The sequence below is a fragment of the Fragaria vesca genome, linkage group LG1 (assembly GCF_000184155.1).
Source record: "Fragaria vesca subsp. vesca linkage group LG1, FraVesHawaii_1.0, whole genome shotgun sequence".
NCBI classification, from domain to species: domain Eukaryota; kingdom Viridiplantae; phylum Streptophyta; class Magnoliopsida; order Rosales; family Rosaceae; genus Fragaria; species Fragaria vesca.
The window spans coordinates 17,040,002-17,057,995 of NC_020491.1; the positions used below are offsets into that span (position 1 = coordinate 17,040,002).

The 17,994-nt window shown below is 40.2% G+C and overlaps 1 protein-coding gene across 1 annotated transcript; it reads left to right on the plus strand.

Moving 5' to 3' along the window:
• Positions 1 to 12,729: 12,729 nt before the first annotated feature.
• On the plus strand, positions 12,730 to 17,333 carry LOC101302870 (splicing factor 3B subunit 3-like). Its single transcript, XM_004288331.1, has 4 exons — positions 12,730 to 15,735; positions 16,282 to 16,773; positions 16,888 to 17,038; positions 17,150 to 17,333. The coding sequence occupies exons 1-3, from the start codon at positions 12,730 to 12,732 to the stop codon at positions 17,023 to 17,025; spliced, it is 3,636 nt and encodes a 1,211-aa protein (XP_004288379.1). The 3' UTR covers positions 17,026 to 17,038; positions 17,150 to 17,333.
• Positions 17,334 to 17,994: the final 661 nt, after the last annotated feature.

Consider the following 17,994-nt stretch of genomic DNA (forward strand, 5'->3'; position numbering starts at 1 on the left):
GTTTTCTTTTCTTTTGGTTTTGATGGCCTAACTGCTAACTGCGATGGAAGAGCTCGACCTCCTCTATCCGGTCAAGGTGTGAAGCAATCTCTCGCTAGCTGATTCGGGTATGTTCTTCACGTGCGATACTGACTCTACATACCTCTCATTTCTCTTTTCTTCTTTTATTTGGTCCTGATTTCCTCAAGCATCTTATTGCTTGATGGTTGCTTGGTTGTGGAAGAACTGTCACATCCAGACTCTTACATTTTTACCCTAATTACTTGCATGGTGTTAGCATGAGTTTTTACCATTTTCGTTAAGGAATTTATAGTTGCAAAGGACCCTAGAGATGTTTTGAGGGCCGTTCATTTCGGAGATATTTTTATGTTGGAGAAATTGTTGATTGCGGTAAAAGGTAAATTTTAGATAGTAAAAAGGTAAAAGGTGATTTGTTGTTGGTGTTGGGTATTTTTGGAGTTGGGTTGGGAAAATTGAGGGAAAGGGCCCAAAACTCTCTTTTCTCTCTTTCTTTCTTCTTCTTCCTTCCCCGAGTCTCTCTCTCATTGCCGGAATTTCTTCGCCGCAGTCCGGCCGAGATAGGGGGTGAGCTAGGTGTCGAATTGAAGCTTGAAGCATCCTCTTCACGTCTAGGTAGGTGACTAGTCGGGTTGCGCCGCCGTGAGGGAAGAATCACACCGAGAAGGTGCGGTTGCACAGTGGCGGAATCGTCGCCGGAACTTCTTTTTTCGGCCACCATAAACGGCGCGGCTGGTCTCGTTTAGATGCTCTCCTCCCGTACAACAAAACCTCAAAAGGTTTCACTCACTCTTGATCTAGGTAAGGAGAATTGGTGAGTTGACGTTCTAGAGTTCTAATTAATGTTTTGGTTCGATTACCCTATCTAGGCTTGGAATTGGTGTTTGTGCTAGTTAGGGAAGTTGTTATGCATGTTGAGAGGAAGGTTGTGCCAAATTTTGGTAGGCATTGGAGGTTGCCGGAGTAGGCTACCGGCGGAGCAGACGGCAGCGCCGCCTCTTTTGGGTTGTTTTCTAGCTGGTTAGATAGAGTATGATGAGAGGAGTTCAATGATATAATGTTTGAGAATTTTGGTGAAGTGTTGAATAGGTTTGGGATTTTGCAACTTCAGTGTTGTCGGAAGGGAATTAGAGAAGATCCGACCGTTGGATTTCCTTAGTCAGGGTCCTAAAGTGCTAGAGTTGACGAAGTGTGGTTGTGTTTGAAGTATAGTGTGAACCTAACTAGCTTAACCCTAGTTTGGGTAGTGGGTTAAGGGGAAGGCTTTCGGTTCTTATATTAAAGCATTAATTTTTCCTAAATTGGAGTTTAGTTCTAAGTATTATTATTGTGTTAGGATTTCAAGGAGACCTCGCGTGAGTGGATTTTTGTTTTCAAAGATTAATGCATGCGATTTCATTTCGAAATATTATTAATACCTTTATTTGTTACTGTTATTTCGATTGGTATATATGCATGTGACTTTAATTTCAAAAATGATTTGAGATAATTATATTGATCATTGGTTTGAGCTTGTGTTTAGGAAATTGAGTGGTAATAAATGATTTGTGATGCTAGAGTGGTAATATCGACATGGTTATTGCATGGTGATATTTGATTTATGAACTTGTGATGCTTTGAATAGTGATATGGAGATGATTATTGTTTGGGTGATGGTTGGATTTCTATTTGGAGAGTTATGATTTATGGGCTTGTAGTGTTCTTTTGGCTTTACTGGTTATTTTGAAATATATATATATATATATATATATATATATATATATATATGGGTGGATTGTGAGTAAGTTGTTGGAATATACGACAGTTTAATTGCAGAGTGATTGTGATGATTTATCAAGTCTAATTCGATAATATCAAGTGCGGATTGTGACTTATTTATGAATATATGGGATGTAAATATGATAATTGAGACCCCTGTTATATGTTTAGTGGGTGGGCGGTTGTGGCATTAGAGAGCAGTATGCTCCAGGGGTTTGTATGATATGTTGGTTTGTAGTGATTATTGTTTCTTGCAGGTCAGGATTGTCCACTTTTAGGGGAAGTTATGCCGAACTTTCGGTAAAATTTCCTTTAGAGATGGTCCCCACAAGGTCTTCTCGGATTTCAGGGTGAAATTCGGGACGAGTCTTGTCAAGAACAATCTTTCAGGGGTCATGAGATTGGATCTATGGGAATTTGTTCTACTGGTGATCTATGTGGCTTCTTTAGATGGTTGCAAATTCGACGGCCTCCGTTCGCGGTGGTCTGACCTGTGTCGGCTACGACAAGTTGGTTGTAGTCAACACTCTCTTTCGAGGGTTTACTATCTGGATTAGTGTATTTGGGCTTATTTGTTGGGCTTCTAAGGTTACTTCCCTTTGGTTGTTGTAATAGTAACCCAGTATGGGTATATATTAGGTGGTTTTATTAATGAAGTTTGTTTTACCATTGGAAACCTATCATTGTTTCTAACATTCTCTCTCTCTCTCTATTTCGTTTTAGTTTTGTTATTAGGGTCAAGTCAATCTAGGTGTCCTCTTTGAGTTCATTCAGATCAACCGTGATGGAAAATTGAGAAATAATGATAGATTTTGATCTGCACCACCTCGCATGAGGGTTTACATGTGACTCCTATTTACTAGTGGAGTGTTCTAGGATATTCTGTATCTTTCTAGATATTCTTTATGTGTGCCTTGGCCTTATGCCAATAGGATATGTAGTTTGACTAGATCTATGTATTCATATCCTTACCATATTGGTATTGTGTAATTCCCTATATAAAGGGCTCATATCAATGAATAAGATGATGATTTTCTTGCTATCTCTTTGTCTCTACACTTTATCCTTCATCACGTTATCATGCACTTTGTTCTAACCCTAGAGCCAACAGCATACCATTTTTTTTCCAAACCTTAAAAACCAAAACCGGAGGTTCTCGGCCCTGCCTCGGCCGCCGCCGCCACTGCCATCGTCGCTTCCCAGTTGTCCGCTCCGCTGCTTTCTTTTCATCCGATCAAGCATCCAAGTGTTTAAGGTATGTTTATTTTACAACCCTAGAACTCTTCCAAGTTCAATAACCTCGGGGGAGATAAAATGTTTTCTCCCCTTTTTCTACTTCATTCTATGCTTGGGTCGGTGTATTTGCAGGTACCAAAAATCCCGGAATTTTATTCGCGGGTCAAGAGTGTGTTGGATCACTCTTGTTTCCTTGTCCGGGTTGTGTATGATCAACCCTGACCTATCACCGGATTGTGTTTGATCAATCCGAGGCCTTTTCCGAATTGTGTTTGATCAATTCCCGGCTTTTTTTCCGGATTGTGTATGATCAATCCGAAGGACAAACCATTAAAAATATTGTTTGTGACCTCTATCGAGTCTCATAACAGCTTGGTTTTGTATGCAAGAGCAATGTAACATTCTGCTTCTTTGAGTTTTGACGTACTCAATGTCTAAGGCGAATCTTCGCTTGGTATCTGTGGAACCTTTCATTGGAAAGGATTAAACCACATGTTTTGACCCCCAGGCTAACAAGCCTAGATGCCGAGATTTCACATCTCATGCGCTCAAAGTCTTTGAAGCGCTACATCGACAAAAGCCTTCAATGGCAATCTGTGAAAAAAGTAATGACCACAATGTACTATGGAATGCACTCATGGAGCGTTTCTCGAAACGTTCATATAACTCTACTTGTTGAGTTATTAGTCAAGTGGATTACTTACCACCTTAATTGACTACATATTGTCGATGATCTTTTGTGGCATCATGATCCATAATCTTTAGCGGATTCGATCATCATCAAGTTCTCTAGGTCCTCCAAATTGGTTTGGAATTACCAACGAGACTTGATTTTGATCATACAAACGGGAATTGTATATACGCTAATGTGATAAACTTATTTGGGATTATCCCCTAATGTGGGGACAACAATATGGGTTATGGCAACGGCAGAAAACGTCGTGCCGATGTCTAGAAAAGAGGAGGAGGTGTCGTCGGCTCTAATAGCGACACTATCGGTCCAGACACCGTTTTGTCAAAACTACTCATGTCAGCTCATGACAATGCAACCGTTGTGGATCTTCGGATCACTGGTTCAAGATTGTCCAGCTCCTTCAAATTGTGAATGCATACAAAAAGGTACAGAAAATCAATATGAGGACAAGAACGTCATCCTCATGATCACAAATTTCAAAGATTCGGATCCTGCTCTGGCTACCCATGACTTTGACGTCATTGGCTAGACATTGATTTTTGTTCCAAGCTATATGTACTAATTAAGGCGTTGTATCGACGTTCTTCGTCTATTTGAGACCTCGATGTACTCACATTAGCAATAATGAATGCTTTGAGAATTTTTTCGAAGTTATGAAACTGTTCTCCTCTTATGGTTCGTATTGATTTACAAACAAGATGTACATTTTTACATCGTCCTTAGAAGCATGGCATATTTACAATCTATATGGTTAGATTGTGCCGTTTTGGTCTCTTCCAAATGAAGATGACGCACGGCCTTGCATCCTCAATAAAGGATCGCTAACGTGTTTTCGGTTAAGTCTTCTACCCTTTAGCGGATTTTCCATCATTAATTGTTCAACTAGGCACATCCAAGCTCAGTGTGATGTCTTAGAATTGTCCGAAATTAAGGAGATAGTGGTTTCAAGTATGCCTCGTACTACCGACCCTCCACGGACATGCCTGGTCATACTGACTTGGAGTTACCGAAAGCTTTTGATCCTCAATAAAGGATCGCTAACGTGTTTCCGGTTAAGTCTTCTACCCTTTAGCGGATTTTCCATCATCAATTGTTCAACTAGGCTCATCCAAGCTCAGTGTGATGTCTTAGAATTGTCTGAAATTAAGGAGATAGTGGTTTCAAGTGTGCCTCGCACTACCGACCCTCCACGGACATGCCTGGTCATACTGACTTGGAGTTACCGAAAGCTTTTGATTTTGGATCCCCTTATGCTATTAAACCAATTGTCGTCTTGCAAAAGACGTTGAAGACTTATCAAAACCAGAAAATTATCATCATGATCGAATCCTCTAGATCCTCTGAGTTAGTTTATGTTCATGTCAGGGAGCTTTTGCTAACTAGTCATGAAGTTTACGACCTTAGAATGACCAAAAAGACTTGGTTTTGATCATACACACGTCACTTTTGGCTAAGGCAAAAGTCTACAAGCCTCCTGCAAGCTTCACAGCTTCGCACAAGCCAATTCTGTGAAAAACAACAATCTGTCCCTTCTGGACAGTCAACTTCGTTTGAGCTTTGTGAACAGCTCCGGACGAACCAGACAGTGAGCTTTACATCATTGGAAAGCTCTACGAGTTTAGTTTTAATAAATTTTCGCGGTTCGTCCATATCTATTTTAACGAAGAAGTTATGGCTGTTTTAGTGTGCAAAGGTCATTCTGCGCGGAAATTTTTATAAACTCTCGGGATTGCAGCTTTTCGTAGCTTCTTTCAATCCTTCTAAATGGTTCAAGTGGAACTATTTACTCTCTTATCTACTCCATTTTTGTAGATCTGTCTTATAGAAACATTGAGTGCCTCGTAGATAGTTGAACTATCCACAACATTCTAAGGAACCGGCAACTATCTTTGGATTTTGTGCTTTGTAAATCTTCTGTGACTACAATGATTGAATCATACCGGTCATTCAGGGACGCGGTTTAGCTTGAATCTTGATGCCTCATGGCACCATGATCAATGTCACAGATGTCCTAGGTATTGAGAGGCAACGGAACCATGTTGAGCTTTAAAGACATTCCTGCTAATAGTTTTCATTTGAAAATACATTGTGAGAATGAACAATAATTCTTTTGTGTATACCTTCTCATGAATGCGGATTGAAGTGCATCTTGGAGAAATTCATGAGTCAATCTAGTGGACTGTATATCACTATGATTCGAATATCGAATCTCATGTTGTCGCCAAACATGATATTTGGGACACTGACTCATATAGGCTTTGGTTTGACCAAATTGGTCAACCTGAAAGAGATAAAATGGTCCAAATTTTGAGAAATTCTCATGGACATCCATTCTTCCACTCAAAACGAAGACATTCGAGATCTAGCATCACCATGAAGCATGGTGGTGACCCGGGGGACATTGACATCACCCGAACACGACTCCAACTTCCTGGAGGTCGTCCGGTCAATTCCTCAAGAAATTTAGGTGCACCGGCCTTCCCTCGATGTCGCATTGGCCCCTTGCAATGCTCATTGCTCGTTTTGAAAGCCTATTCTTTAGCTAAATTAGGAGTGAGACCCTCCTACGCTAAATAACATAAAAGTGAACATTCTATTCTTACATCAAACTATGTAGATAGATACAACCAACTTGCGGACACCTTTTTATGTTTTATGGTGTTGGTTGAAGTGTTAACACACTGGTCACGTGTTACACTATTATTTACTGCTTATGCTGCTTATGCTGCTTATACTTCTACGGGCTCACTACTCATTTTTTAAAGAAGTTTATCAGGATGTAAGTTGAAGTGTCCAGTACCCCATGTTCACACGTAATACGGTCTCACCGAGGGTACGACCAAGCAACTTTAGCTTGTCGCTCGAACATTATTGATGCGCACCAATCTTTCTATTGCGTCTTGGGCTATGCAATATTTGCATGCAGCTTTACTATTCATCTACGACCCACCATCATTGAATATTTTTGTACTACAGCTCGTGACTGTGTACCAGGATTGCAATCCTTAAGCTCAAACAAGATTGAAACGGATCTCCAATCCTTAAGCTCGGCTAGATGTTATTTCTAGGTGTCAAATCACATTGTCACTTGCGTACAATGATGGGTCATTTGAGATGAAGAAGTATTTAGGTTGGATATGAACCTCCACCTATAATCCGCATATGTAGAAACCTTGTCAAGCTATCTCATTCACCGCTAAATTGCGGATTGTCACTTTGATGAGACAATATTCCCGCCGTTAGGGGGAGATAAGAACATAAGTGTTTAAGTGGAACGACGTGAATTGTCGTGAATTGCTTAGGAAATGTGAGAATATAAGTGTTAAAGTGACGAGATCACATGCTGCAAATATGTCTGCAAAGATTGATGTCTTATCAAGAGGACATGGCGCGACCAAAATGAGTTGGTCTTGACGCCATCACCATGGATGGTGATATAGTGACGCCTTATAGTGGCAAAATTGGTGTCACAAGGCCGTGTGGCTCCCTAAAAGCAAGGAGGCCCTTAGGTTTGATACTTTCTCGCACTAAGAAGAAAGCGAGTTTGGCACAACCTAATCCATTGATCAGTGATACTCAAATCCGTCTCATGAAGTATGAATTGTGATTATCGTTAGGGGACGCCTCAATGTCAAATCCAATCCATATAGAGATCTCTACAAGTATTACACTAGTGTACATGAGGACGTGAGATAATGAGTCTACTATCGAACCACCCTTCGTTGATGAATATCAACTTAGTTGATTGGCCTAATGGAAAGATGTGATCTAGTATTAACAAAGAGATAGGTCCCTGGGCAGGTGATGCCGACACCGCAAGCTAAACCCTATCAACTATGTCTTTGTTAGATAGCGTAGTGAGAACAAGAGTTTAGACTCACCTTATGACGCAAGGTCTTTCACTAACACGCACTAGGATCGACTACGATGAGATATGCTCTCGTAATGGATGTCATTGAACTCCACTACTTTGTCAGTTTGGTAGTTTCCGAATAACTGAATATTCAGCCTATGAATGTGGTCATAATAACATCTCTACGGGATCAGAGATATGCATGAAGGTCTTGAATAGACTTCATTCACCCGAATCAAGTGGTTCCAGACCACAGGAGCATGCGTTTGCTAAAGGTATTGGAACGCACATGGACTCTACTTGATTTGGAAGGGATATGGTGAATTATGCCTTTGCGTGTTCATTCCGGATTTACATGGATTCTTGATGGATCAAGAGATGCCAATATGTATCAACATCCGAAGAAAAAGATCTTGGGAAGACACGGTCTCGATAAGGCACTCGATGACTATATTGATGATGATTTTCCATCAATCGACTTAGACACTCTAACGAGAGTGAGGCCTACATATACTCCCATGATTAGTCAAGGTCTTTGCTCTAAAGAGAGATCCGTTGTTTTATCTAAAGCAAGATGACAAATATGTGTTAAGAGATGGAGTTCTCATCTAAGTACAATAAGACGCATCAATGTACTCAACACAATACGAAAGACTTGACATCTCATTCGCTATGAAAAGTTGTAAAGCTAAGTGTAGCTATGCGCCCACGCAACGCCAATGTAATGGCAGTAACTCCTTTTTCAATACTTAATGGTATGAAAGGTTGAGGCTTATTCTATCCCTACATAAGAAAGACACATCAATAGCGAAATTAGAATATGCCAAGTTTCGTAAGTCAACTTCCACGGGACCTACAGGAAATCTCACTCACTGGAAAATGGTGAAATTGATACCATTGGAAAGGTCTATGTGTCTACTTTCGAGGAACACCAACCATTTGATCATACCTATCATATTGAGTGAGTTATAGCCATTTTCGTAAAGTAGGACGAATTTGTCCGAGAATCTGATTTTGGCAAAATAGTCAACTTTGACGGGACTTTGTGAATAGCTCCTGACGAACCAGAATGTGTGTAATATACTGTTGGAAAACTAAATGAGTCTAGTTTCCAAAACCGTTTACTGTTCGTTTATATGTATTTCCTAGAGGAAGTTACGACTGTTCTAGTAACTGAAGGTCATGCTGCGCGGAAATCTGATTTCCTGCATGAACTTATGTTTTGAGTTCACAAGCGGCCTTCTCCTCATCAAGATCTAAGTGTAAAAAATCATTTGAGGACAATACGGCATGATTTAGTTAATCATTGCCAAATGCCACATTTGAAGACATGTTAAAAAGCATTGACATGCTAAGTTGTTGAAACTTCCGTGATTAGTAAAAATCAAGAAGAGCCCTATGATTGATGTAAAGATCAAGGGGAGGTGCAAACTTCAGGGGGAGTCTAGCACATACATACATGTCACTATCAAATGTGAAGGGTGCGTTGTACTCTTTTTCTCCTACGATCAAGGTTCAGTTTTTCTCCCACAAGGTTTTTGTGACTTGACGAGGTTTTTGACGAGGCAACAGATCAGCACCATCGGCATATCAGCGCGCGACACAAGGGGGAGTGTTCTAGGATATTCTGTATCTTTCTAGATATTCTTTATGTGTGCCTTGGCCTTATGCCAATAAGATATGTAGTCTGACTAGATCTATGTATTCATATCCTTACCATATTGGTATTGTGTAATTCCCTATATAAAGGGCTCATATCAATGAATAAGATGATGATTCTCTTGCTATCTCTTTGTCTCTACACTTTATCCTTCATCATGGAGAACTTATAGAGTAAATAATAAATATATTTGTTTGATTGAAAGAGTACTATGTTTCAAAAAAAATTTGACTTGGAAAGCAAAATGGAGGGTTGGATACTGTACAACATTCTGAGAGTTATTTTAGACTTTCAGAGGGGCAAGGACAAACCCCTATTCTGCGGATGTATTAACGAAAGTCAGATAGACCAATTAATTGCTTGGGGGGACTTAATCCACCTATGTGGCAAAATACAATGAACTGTAGCTAACAAGTGTACCATGAGTGGAATGGTAGGAAGGAAAAGCATCATCATGTATTTATCATGTGAAGGGGCTAGAATGATCGAGTGAGCCCAAATTATCTTACATGACCCATGGCTTCAAAAAAGATTTTTAAGTATAAATTAGGGGCAAGAAACCCTAAACCCTAATACCCCCACGTTACATCAACACTTTGCTTATTGGGAATGTGCCCTAGATTGTTGTGGCTATTAGCAAGATTATCACAAATGTAAGGCTTTCGTGAGACTTCTCACATGGGCCCCTTTTTGGGACCTACTATAAGAAAACTATCAGATGATCTGATTTTGTGGGACTTCTCACATGACTTTCGTTGTACAACAATTTTATTATATTTCACTCACGATTGTTTTATGTTTCATGGCTTTCACCAAAACTAACTTAAGAAAATAAATTATTAATTCGTTATGACGACTGAGATTGAGTTTGATTTTGACTGGACTGGATTGTTTGATTTATGTGAGTTGGGCTTGTTATGTGTGCCAAAGGAACTTAAGGAAGAGAATGGGAAGATTCATAACGGCTGGAGTTGGTCTCGATATGAGGAGAAATATATATAAAAAGATCTTCAATAAAAAACAGCATCACGATTTGTTAAAAAAATTGTGACTAATGAGATCGTATAATTTATATGCTTTTTGACCAACAAGATAACCAATGAAGATGCACTTGACATCTCTAAGAGCAAATTTTTGAGTGACATGGACATTTGTAGCATCAACTAAACAACCAAAAACAAAAAGGTGATGAAAAGGAGGAGGACGCGAATAAAGACGTTCAAATGGTGTTTCAAAAGAGAGAAGTTGAGTTGGGAGACGATTATTAACATAAATGACAGTGAGTACACATTCTCTCTAAAAATTTGGAAGAAGAATAACTTAAATATATAACCGCGTGCGACTTGGAGGATATGGCGATGCTTTTGTTCTACAACCCCGTTTGTTTTGGACGTATAAATGCAAGAATGTGGAAAATGTCTTCGTTATCTTTAAAATATTCAAAGAGAAAGAAACTTCAATGTGGAATGTTTTTTGGACGAGAATCGGGTGGATGTAAAAGCGAAGACGTGTTTGATCAATGAGCTTCATATTTATGTTGCATCATAAAAACCCAAGTGAAACGAGAATAATCATCCACATTAGTGAGAAAATAATAATGAGCTCTAGAAAGATAAGAATGTTTGTAAGAACCCCAAATATCATAATGAATGAGGTCAACATGTTTAGCATATGAGATAGAGCTTTTACCAAAAGAAATACGACTCTATAGCTGCTTTGCTAACGAACAAACATCACTAAGGATGATTAGAATCAAAAGAAATATTTAAAAAGTGTTTAGCAATATAACTTAAAAGGAGAAGACGAAACACGTCGAGACGATGTTGTTACAGGTTGGAAGAGGACATTGTGAGGTGACATGCTGGCAGAATGGCTCACAAATGAAGTGGTTTATGGTCGGTTTTCTCCGCTGCTAATGCCAACAAATAGTAGAGACTGTTGCGGTGCTTACCCAAACCTGTCTTTTTCCTCGAAACTAGATCTTGGAAAATACACCATTGAGGAAAATTAAAGTCAGTGAACAATTCAATCACCTTGTGAGCCGACTAATAAACATGAGATCCAATTTGACATTTTGTATACGTAACACATTATCCAGATAATAATGTGAATCTAATAGTATTGATCCCGTAGAAGATATGTGTGTTTTTTCTCCACTCAATGGCAATAAAATACAGTATGAATTTTATTTGCTATGAGTTAGCATGCTTAGGGATGAGATTATGTGATCTGTTGCACCACTGTCGAGTATCTAGCACTGAGATGATACTTTGGACAAATAAAGATTATTCTTGGGTTTTGATGAGGTCATTGACAAAACCATGTTTATTCTTATCATTTAAGAAGATGTTAGGTTTATTTCCTTTTTGAAGAATTAGATTGTTGCTCATGATGAAAACATAACGAAATATAGGCTATGCATGAGAAGTAGAGTGTAAAGGCTTATGAGAGGATCATATTATAAAATAATACAGTGAATGTTACGCACCAGAAGTAGTGTGGAGGCTTATGAGCTATGTTGCACGGACACGGACACTGACATGGCGACACGACACGGCACGACACGCCGACATGGCAAATCCAAAAAATCTAAGATCCGACACGGTTTGGACACGGCAAATAATTAATATATTTATGTACTTTAATACATAAAATACGTACTAAAAACATGAGCTCGAGACCATATGCGGTTATCGGCAAAGAGACGCTGCAATTGAATGGAGATTAGAAAACCCAGTGACTAATTTGAAGTGAAAAAGGGAGATGAAGGAAAACGAGAAGAGTGGAAAATGGAGATTAAGTTGCAGTTTACAAATTAGATCAGACTATTAGAGTTTAAATATTGGGTAGAAGAGATATATCATATATCAACACTCTTATTATTATTATTTATTTTTTTTTTTTTTTGTCTTTAGAGGTCTGTGTATTAGTTTTTTTTTGGGTTTATTGTTTTTTTTAATTGAAATTGTTGACGTGACGTGTCAGATGATGACATGACGTGTCGGTCAAAATGTCGGGACGTGTTGGAAAAATCAACATTTTCCGACACGCCACGTGGCATGTCGAACACCGCGTTGGGGAGTGTCGTGTCGTGTCGTGTCGGCATGTCGGGAAGTGTCGGACACTCTAACACTCCGCCCTTAGAAGTGTCCATGCAACATAGCTCATGAGATGATCAGAACAGAGAAGATGTTATAAATAAAATATTAGTATAAAATATTAGTATAAAAATGAGTGGGAGTGTGGTTTACAACGGAGGGAGTGCAAATGTAGCTTCCTTTTTTATAATTTTACCATAGTCCACAGAGACTAAAATGGGCTGAATTTGTAAACCGAGGACCGAAGCATAATTTTGTCTAAAAACAAGGACCAACAGTAACATTTGAACGGCTTCTTCTTTATAAATCTCGAAGGTCCTTTCTCTCTCTCACAGTCTCACTCAACTTTCCAAAACCCTAAAAGGGGGCTTCAATCTCCAAAACCCTAGCTCTCTCTCAAATCGCCTATGCCATGTACCTCTACAGCCTCACTCTCCAGCGCGCGACCGGCATAGTCTGCGCCATCAATGGCAACTTCTCCGGCGGAAAGACCCAAGAAATCGTGGTCGCCAGAGGCAAAGTGCTCGAACTCATTCGCCCCGACGACAACGGTAAGATCCAGACTCTTCTCTCCGTTGAAATTTTCGGCGCCATTAGGTCCTTAGCTCAGTTTAGGCTCACTGGCTCCCAGAAAGATTATATTGTTGTGGGTTCCGATTCGGGCCGAATTGTTATTCTAGAGTACAACAAGGAGAAGAATGTGTTTGATAAGATCCACCAAGAGACTTTTGGGAAATCTGGGTGTAGAAGGATAGTTCCGGGCCAGTACTTGGCTATTGACCCGAAAGGGAGGGCTGTTATGGTTGGAGCCTGTGAGAAACAGAAATTAGTTTATGTTTTGAATAGAGATACCGCTGCTAGGTTGACCATATCGTCGCCGCTGGAAGCTCATAAGTCCCATACTATTGTGTACTCCATTTGTGGTGTGGACTGTGGGTTTGATAATCCTATATTTGCTGCCATTGAGTTGGATTATTCGGAGGTGGATCAGGATTCCAGCGGGAATGCCCAGCGGGAGGCCCAGAAGCATTTGACTTTCTATGAGCTAGATTTGGGGCTTAACCATGTCTCCAGAAAGTGGTCGGACCAGGTTGATAATGGTGCCAATTTGCTGGTTACTGTTCCTGGAGGTGGGGACGGGCCGAGTGGTGTGCTGGTATGTGCGGAAAACTTTGTGATTTATAAGAACCAGGGACAAGCCGATGTTAGGGCTGTGATTCCTAGGCGTGTGGATTTGCCTGCTGAACGTGGGGTTCTTATAGTCTCAGCAGCTACTCACAAGCAGAAGTCCATGTTCTTCTTTCTTTTGCAGACTGAGTATGGAGACATATTCAAGGTCACTTTGGAGCATAACAATGATATTGTCTCGGAATTGAAGATCAAATACTTTGATACAATTCCAGTCACAACTTCAATCTGTGTGTTAAAATCAGGATTTTTGTTTGCTGCTTCAGAGTTTGGGAACCACTCTTTGTACCAATTCCAGGCAATAGGTGAAGATCCTGATGTGGAGTCTTCCTCGGCTTCTTTGATGGAGACGGAAGAGGGTTTCCAGCCTGTGTATTTCCAGCCTAGAAAACTGAAGAACCTTGTTAGGATTGATCAGGTTGAGAGCTTGATGCCGATAATGGATATGAAGGTCTCTAATCTCTTTGAAGAAGAAACATCTCAAATATATACACTTTGTGGGCGGGGTCCTCGTTCATCTCTCAGGATACTAAGACCTGGTTTGGCTATCAGTGAGATGGCTGTGTCGGAGCTTCCTGGTGTGCCAAGTGCAGTCTGGACAGTGAAAAAGAGTGTGAGTGATGAGTTTGATGCATACATTGTGGTGTCATTCGCAAATGCTACTCTTGTGCTTTCAATTGGTGAGACAGTCGAGGAAGTTAATGACAGTGGGTTTCTTGATACTACCCCATCACTTGCAGTGTCTTTGATAGGTGATGATTCTCTCATGCAAGTTCATCCAAATGGCATTAGGCACATCAGGGAAGACGGACGTATCAATGAATGGAAAACTCCTGGAAAGAGAAATATTGTTAAGGTTGGCTCTAATAGACTTCAGGTAGTAATTGCTCTGAGTGGAGGAGAACTTATATACTTTGAGGTTGATATGACCGGTCAATTGATAGAGGTCGAGAAGCATGAAATGTCTGGTGATATAGCTTGTCTGGACATTGCCCCAGTACCTGAAGGGAGACAGAGATCTCGTTTCCTTGCAGTTGGCTCATATGACAACACAATTCGTATATTGTCATTGGATCCCGATGACTGTATGCAGATTCTGAGTGTCCAAAGTGTTTCTTCAATTCCAGAATCTCTTCTGTTTCTTGAGGTTCAGGCATCAGTTGGTGGTGAGGATGGTGCTGATCATCCTGCCAACCTTTTCCTTAATGCCGGTTTACAAACGGGGATTTTGTTTAGAACAGTGGTGGATATGGTGACAGGTCAGCTTTCTGATTCTCGTTCTCGATTCTTAGGACTAAGAGCTCCAAAGCTATTTTCTATTAATATAAGAGGCAAGCATGCCATGCTTTGTTTGTCAAGTCGCCCCTGGCTTGGTTATATTCATCAAGGACATTTCCTGTTAACACCGCTATCATATGAGACTCTTGAATATGCGGCCTCATTTTCATCCGATCAATGTGCGGAAGGTGTAGTTGCTGTTGCTGGCAGTGCTTTGAGAGTTTTTACCATTGAAAGACTGGGAGAAACATTTAATGAAACTGTGATTCCTCTGAGGTACACCCCTAGAAAGTTTGTGGTTCAAGTGAAACGAAAGCTTTTGGTAATTATCGAAAGTGATCAAGGAGCATTCACAGCAGAAGAGCGTGAAGCTGGGAAAAAGGAGTGCTTTGAGGCTGCGGAACTAGGTGAAAACAGAAATGGTAATGTTGAGCAGATGGAAAATGGTGATAATGAGGAGGATCCCCTCTCTGATGAGCACTTTGGCTATCCAAAGGCAGAGTCTGACAAGTGGGTTTCTTGCATTCGAGTTCTTGACCCAAAGACAGCAACTACAACCTGTTTGATGGAGCTTCTTGATAACGAGGCTGCATTCAGTGTATGTACAGTGAATTTTCATGACAAGGAGTATGGTACGCTTTTGGCTGTTGGTACCGCTAAGGGACTTCAATTTTGGCCCAAGAAAAGTATAACTGCAGGATATATTCACATATATCGATTTCTAGATGATGGAAAGTCCCTTGAACTTTTGCACAAGACACAAGTGGATGGTGTTCCTCTTGCTTTGTGTCAGTTTCAAGGAAGGTTACTTGCAGGGATAGGATCAGTGCTCAGACTATATGATTTGGGGAAGAAAAGATTGCTTAGGAAATGTGAGAATAAGCTGTTTCCGAACAATATCATATCCATTCAGACGTACCGTGATCGAATTTACGTAGGTGACATTCAAGAGGTATGATAATCTTCTTTCTCAATTATCAGATATGGAATTTCATCCATTGTTGTTTGCATGCATCTCCCTGTTGCAGTTCCTTTCCTCCAACATTTTGTTTCTAGGTAAATGTTGGTGAGAATCCCCGTATACCCTTTGTGTCATAATTTCTCTTGCATATTGGTTAGCTAAATTTCCCATTGTTCAACCTTATAGTAATATAGGCTTAAACACGTATATGGTGCCCAAAAATTTATAGGTAAGACATTCATCTGGAAAAGTTGAATAGCTGAAAATTTTGTTGCAAGTAGTCATACAAATTGAAATTGGATGTTGTACTGTGTCGAATATACAAATTGTTTGATGAATCATAGACAAATGAGTTGCCTCCAGATTAGCTTTAATCTCTGATGTTTGTTAGTATTGCTATACCGGCCTTTTTTGTACTGGATATTAGCCTTTTATTTGCACTTGTTCTGTCTGAAGTACATTTCTTATTCTTCTTGTTCACTGTTCTGTCCAACTGTAGTTTACTTACTATTTCCTGTGGTGTTAATTTATTTTCAGTCATTCCACTACTGCAAGTATAGACGGGATGAGAATCAGCTGTATATATTTGCTGATGATTGTGTTCCAAGATGGCTTACAGCATCATTCCATATAGACTTTGACACTATGGCAGGTGCGGACAAGTTTGGAAATGTGTATTTTGTGAGGTTACCACAGGATGTTTCAGATGAGATAGAAGAAGATCCAACAGGTGGGAGGATAAAATGGGAGCAGGGGAAGTTGAATGGCGCTCCGAACAAAGTAGAGGAGATAGTGCAATTTCATGTTGGTGATGTGGTCAGCTGCTTGCAGAAGGCATCTCTCATTCCAGGTGGTGGTGAGTGCATCATTTACGGGACAGTAATGGGTAGTTTGGGTGCATTGCTTGCATTTACCTCCCGTGATGATGTTGACTTCTTTTCTCACCTGGAGATGTATATGAGGCAAGAACATCCCCCATTGTGTGGAAGAGACCACATGGCTTACAGATCAGCTTATTTCCCGGTTAAGGTAATTCAGCTGTTTATTTCTACATTGCTGTGATGTGTCTAGAGTTACTTTGACTCTGAGTATTATTTTACATAGATATGTTCTAGTTTTAATTTGTAATGATTGATTTTGCAGGATGTTATTGATGGGGATCTCTGTGAGCAGTACCCAACATTGCCTATGGATCTACAGAGGAAAATTGCAGACGAGTTGGACAGAACTCCTGGGGAGATACTGAAGAAACTTGAGGAAATTCGAAATAAGATCATTTAAGACAAGCTCAAAGGTTGCTCCTGATTTTTGTCATACCTTGTGGATTTAACATGACTCCCTTGAGTAATATTAATGTATTGGTCAAATGAATTCTTGATACTAATGAGATTTTTCTCGTGTGCAGCCTCACAGGGTCAATTTTGCATCGTTGCTGCTGATTATCATAGTTTTAAGACACCGGACAAGAATGATGGTGGTTGTCTTTTCCCCGCTTTGAAGAGCTGGGTAAACAGTTTCTGATATGATAATATTGAGACACTACTGCAAATGGATGAATGTGGATCCGTGCCCCTGGTAGACAGCATTTTCTGTTGTAATTATTCGTATTAGATTTCGTTTCTCTTCTTCCTTCAGTGTTTAACAATACCCTAGTCTGATTATTCTACTTTTCTCTAAATGGTTTATGCTAATCTGAATTCACTGGAAGTCCATTTGCATTCTCTTTTTTGATTATGATGTTAAAAGGATATGTTGTCATCGGATGATGTCGAGACTACACATTACCAAGAGGATCTTCTGCCCAACATAGGAAGCAATCTGAGCGCGCGTCCGAGGCTAACCATTTCATCTGCGGATGCTGTTGCATTTAGCCTCCAATTCTACTAATGACCAATATCATTACGGGGTAAAAAAAACTCACACCTTTTAGAGAGAGAACGTCTCCCTTCTCTCTAGAAATCCCTCAGCAAGTCTGTGTTACTCCTCCCCCATCCTTCGGCCAGATCTAGATCTTTCCGATCTGGATCTTTGGCTTAAGGATCGGGGGAGATCTTCCTGGTTTTTCAGTTTTTTCAATTCTAGCTTTGTATTGCATTCGGTTTCATCCTTTTCAGGATCTTTCCTCCAGCCTTCGTGGTCGGTTTTCCTCGGAGTTCATCTTCGATCTGAGGCTTCGTCCTCTCCTCTCGGCTACTCGGCCTTTCCCTTTTATCGTATTTTCCTTTCGGTATGTCTCTTGATCTGGTCCTT

Excerpts from the sequence above, each read along its gene's own strand:
- LOC101302870 (XM_004288331.1), top strand. The coding sequence starts at position 12,730 with ATGTACCTCTACAGCCTCACTCTCCAGCGCGCGACCGGCATAGTCTGC. Across the intron at positions 15,736-16,281 it reads ACGTAGGTGACATTCAAGAG|TCATTCCACTACTGCAAGTA; the intron begins GTATGATAATCT and ends ATTTATTTTCAG. Across the intron at positions 16,774-16,887 it reads CAGCTTATTTCCCGGTTAAG|GATGTTATTGATGGGGATCT; the intron begins GTAATTCAGCTG and ends TTGATTTTGCAG.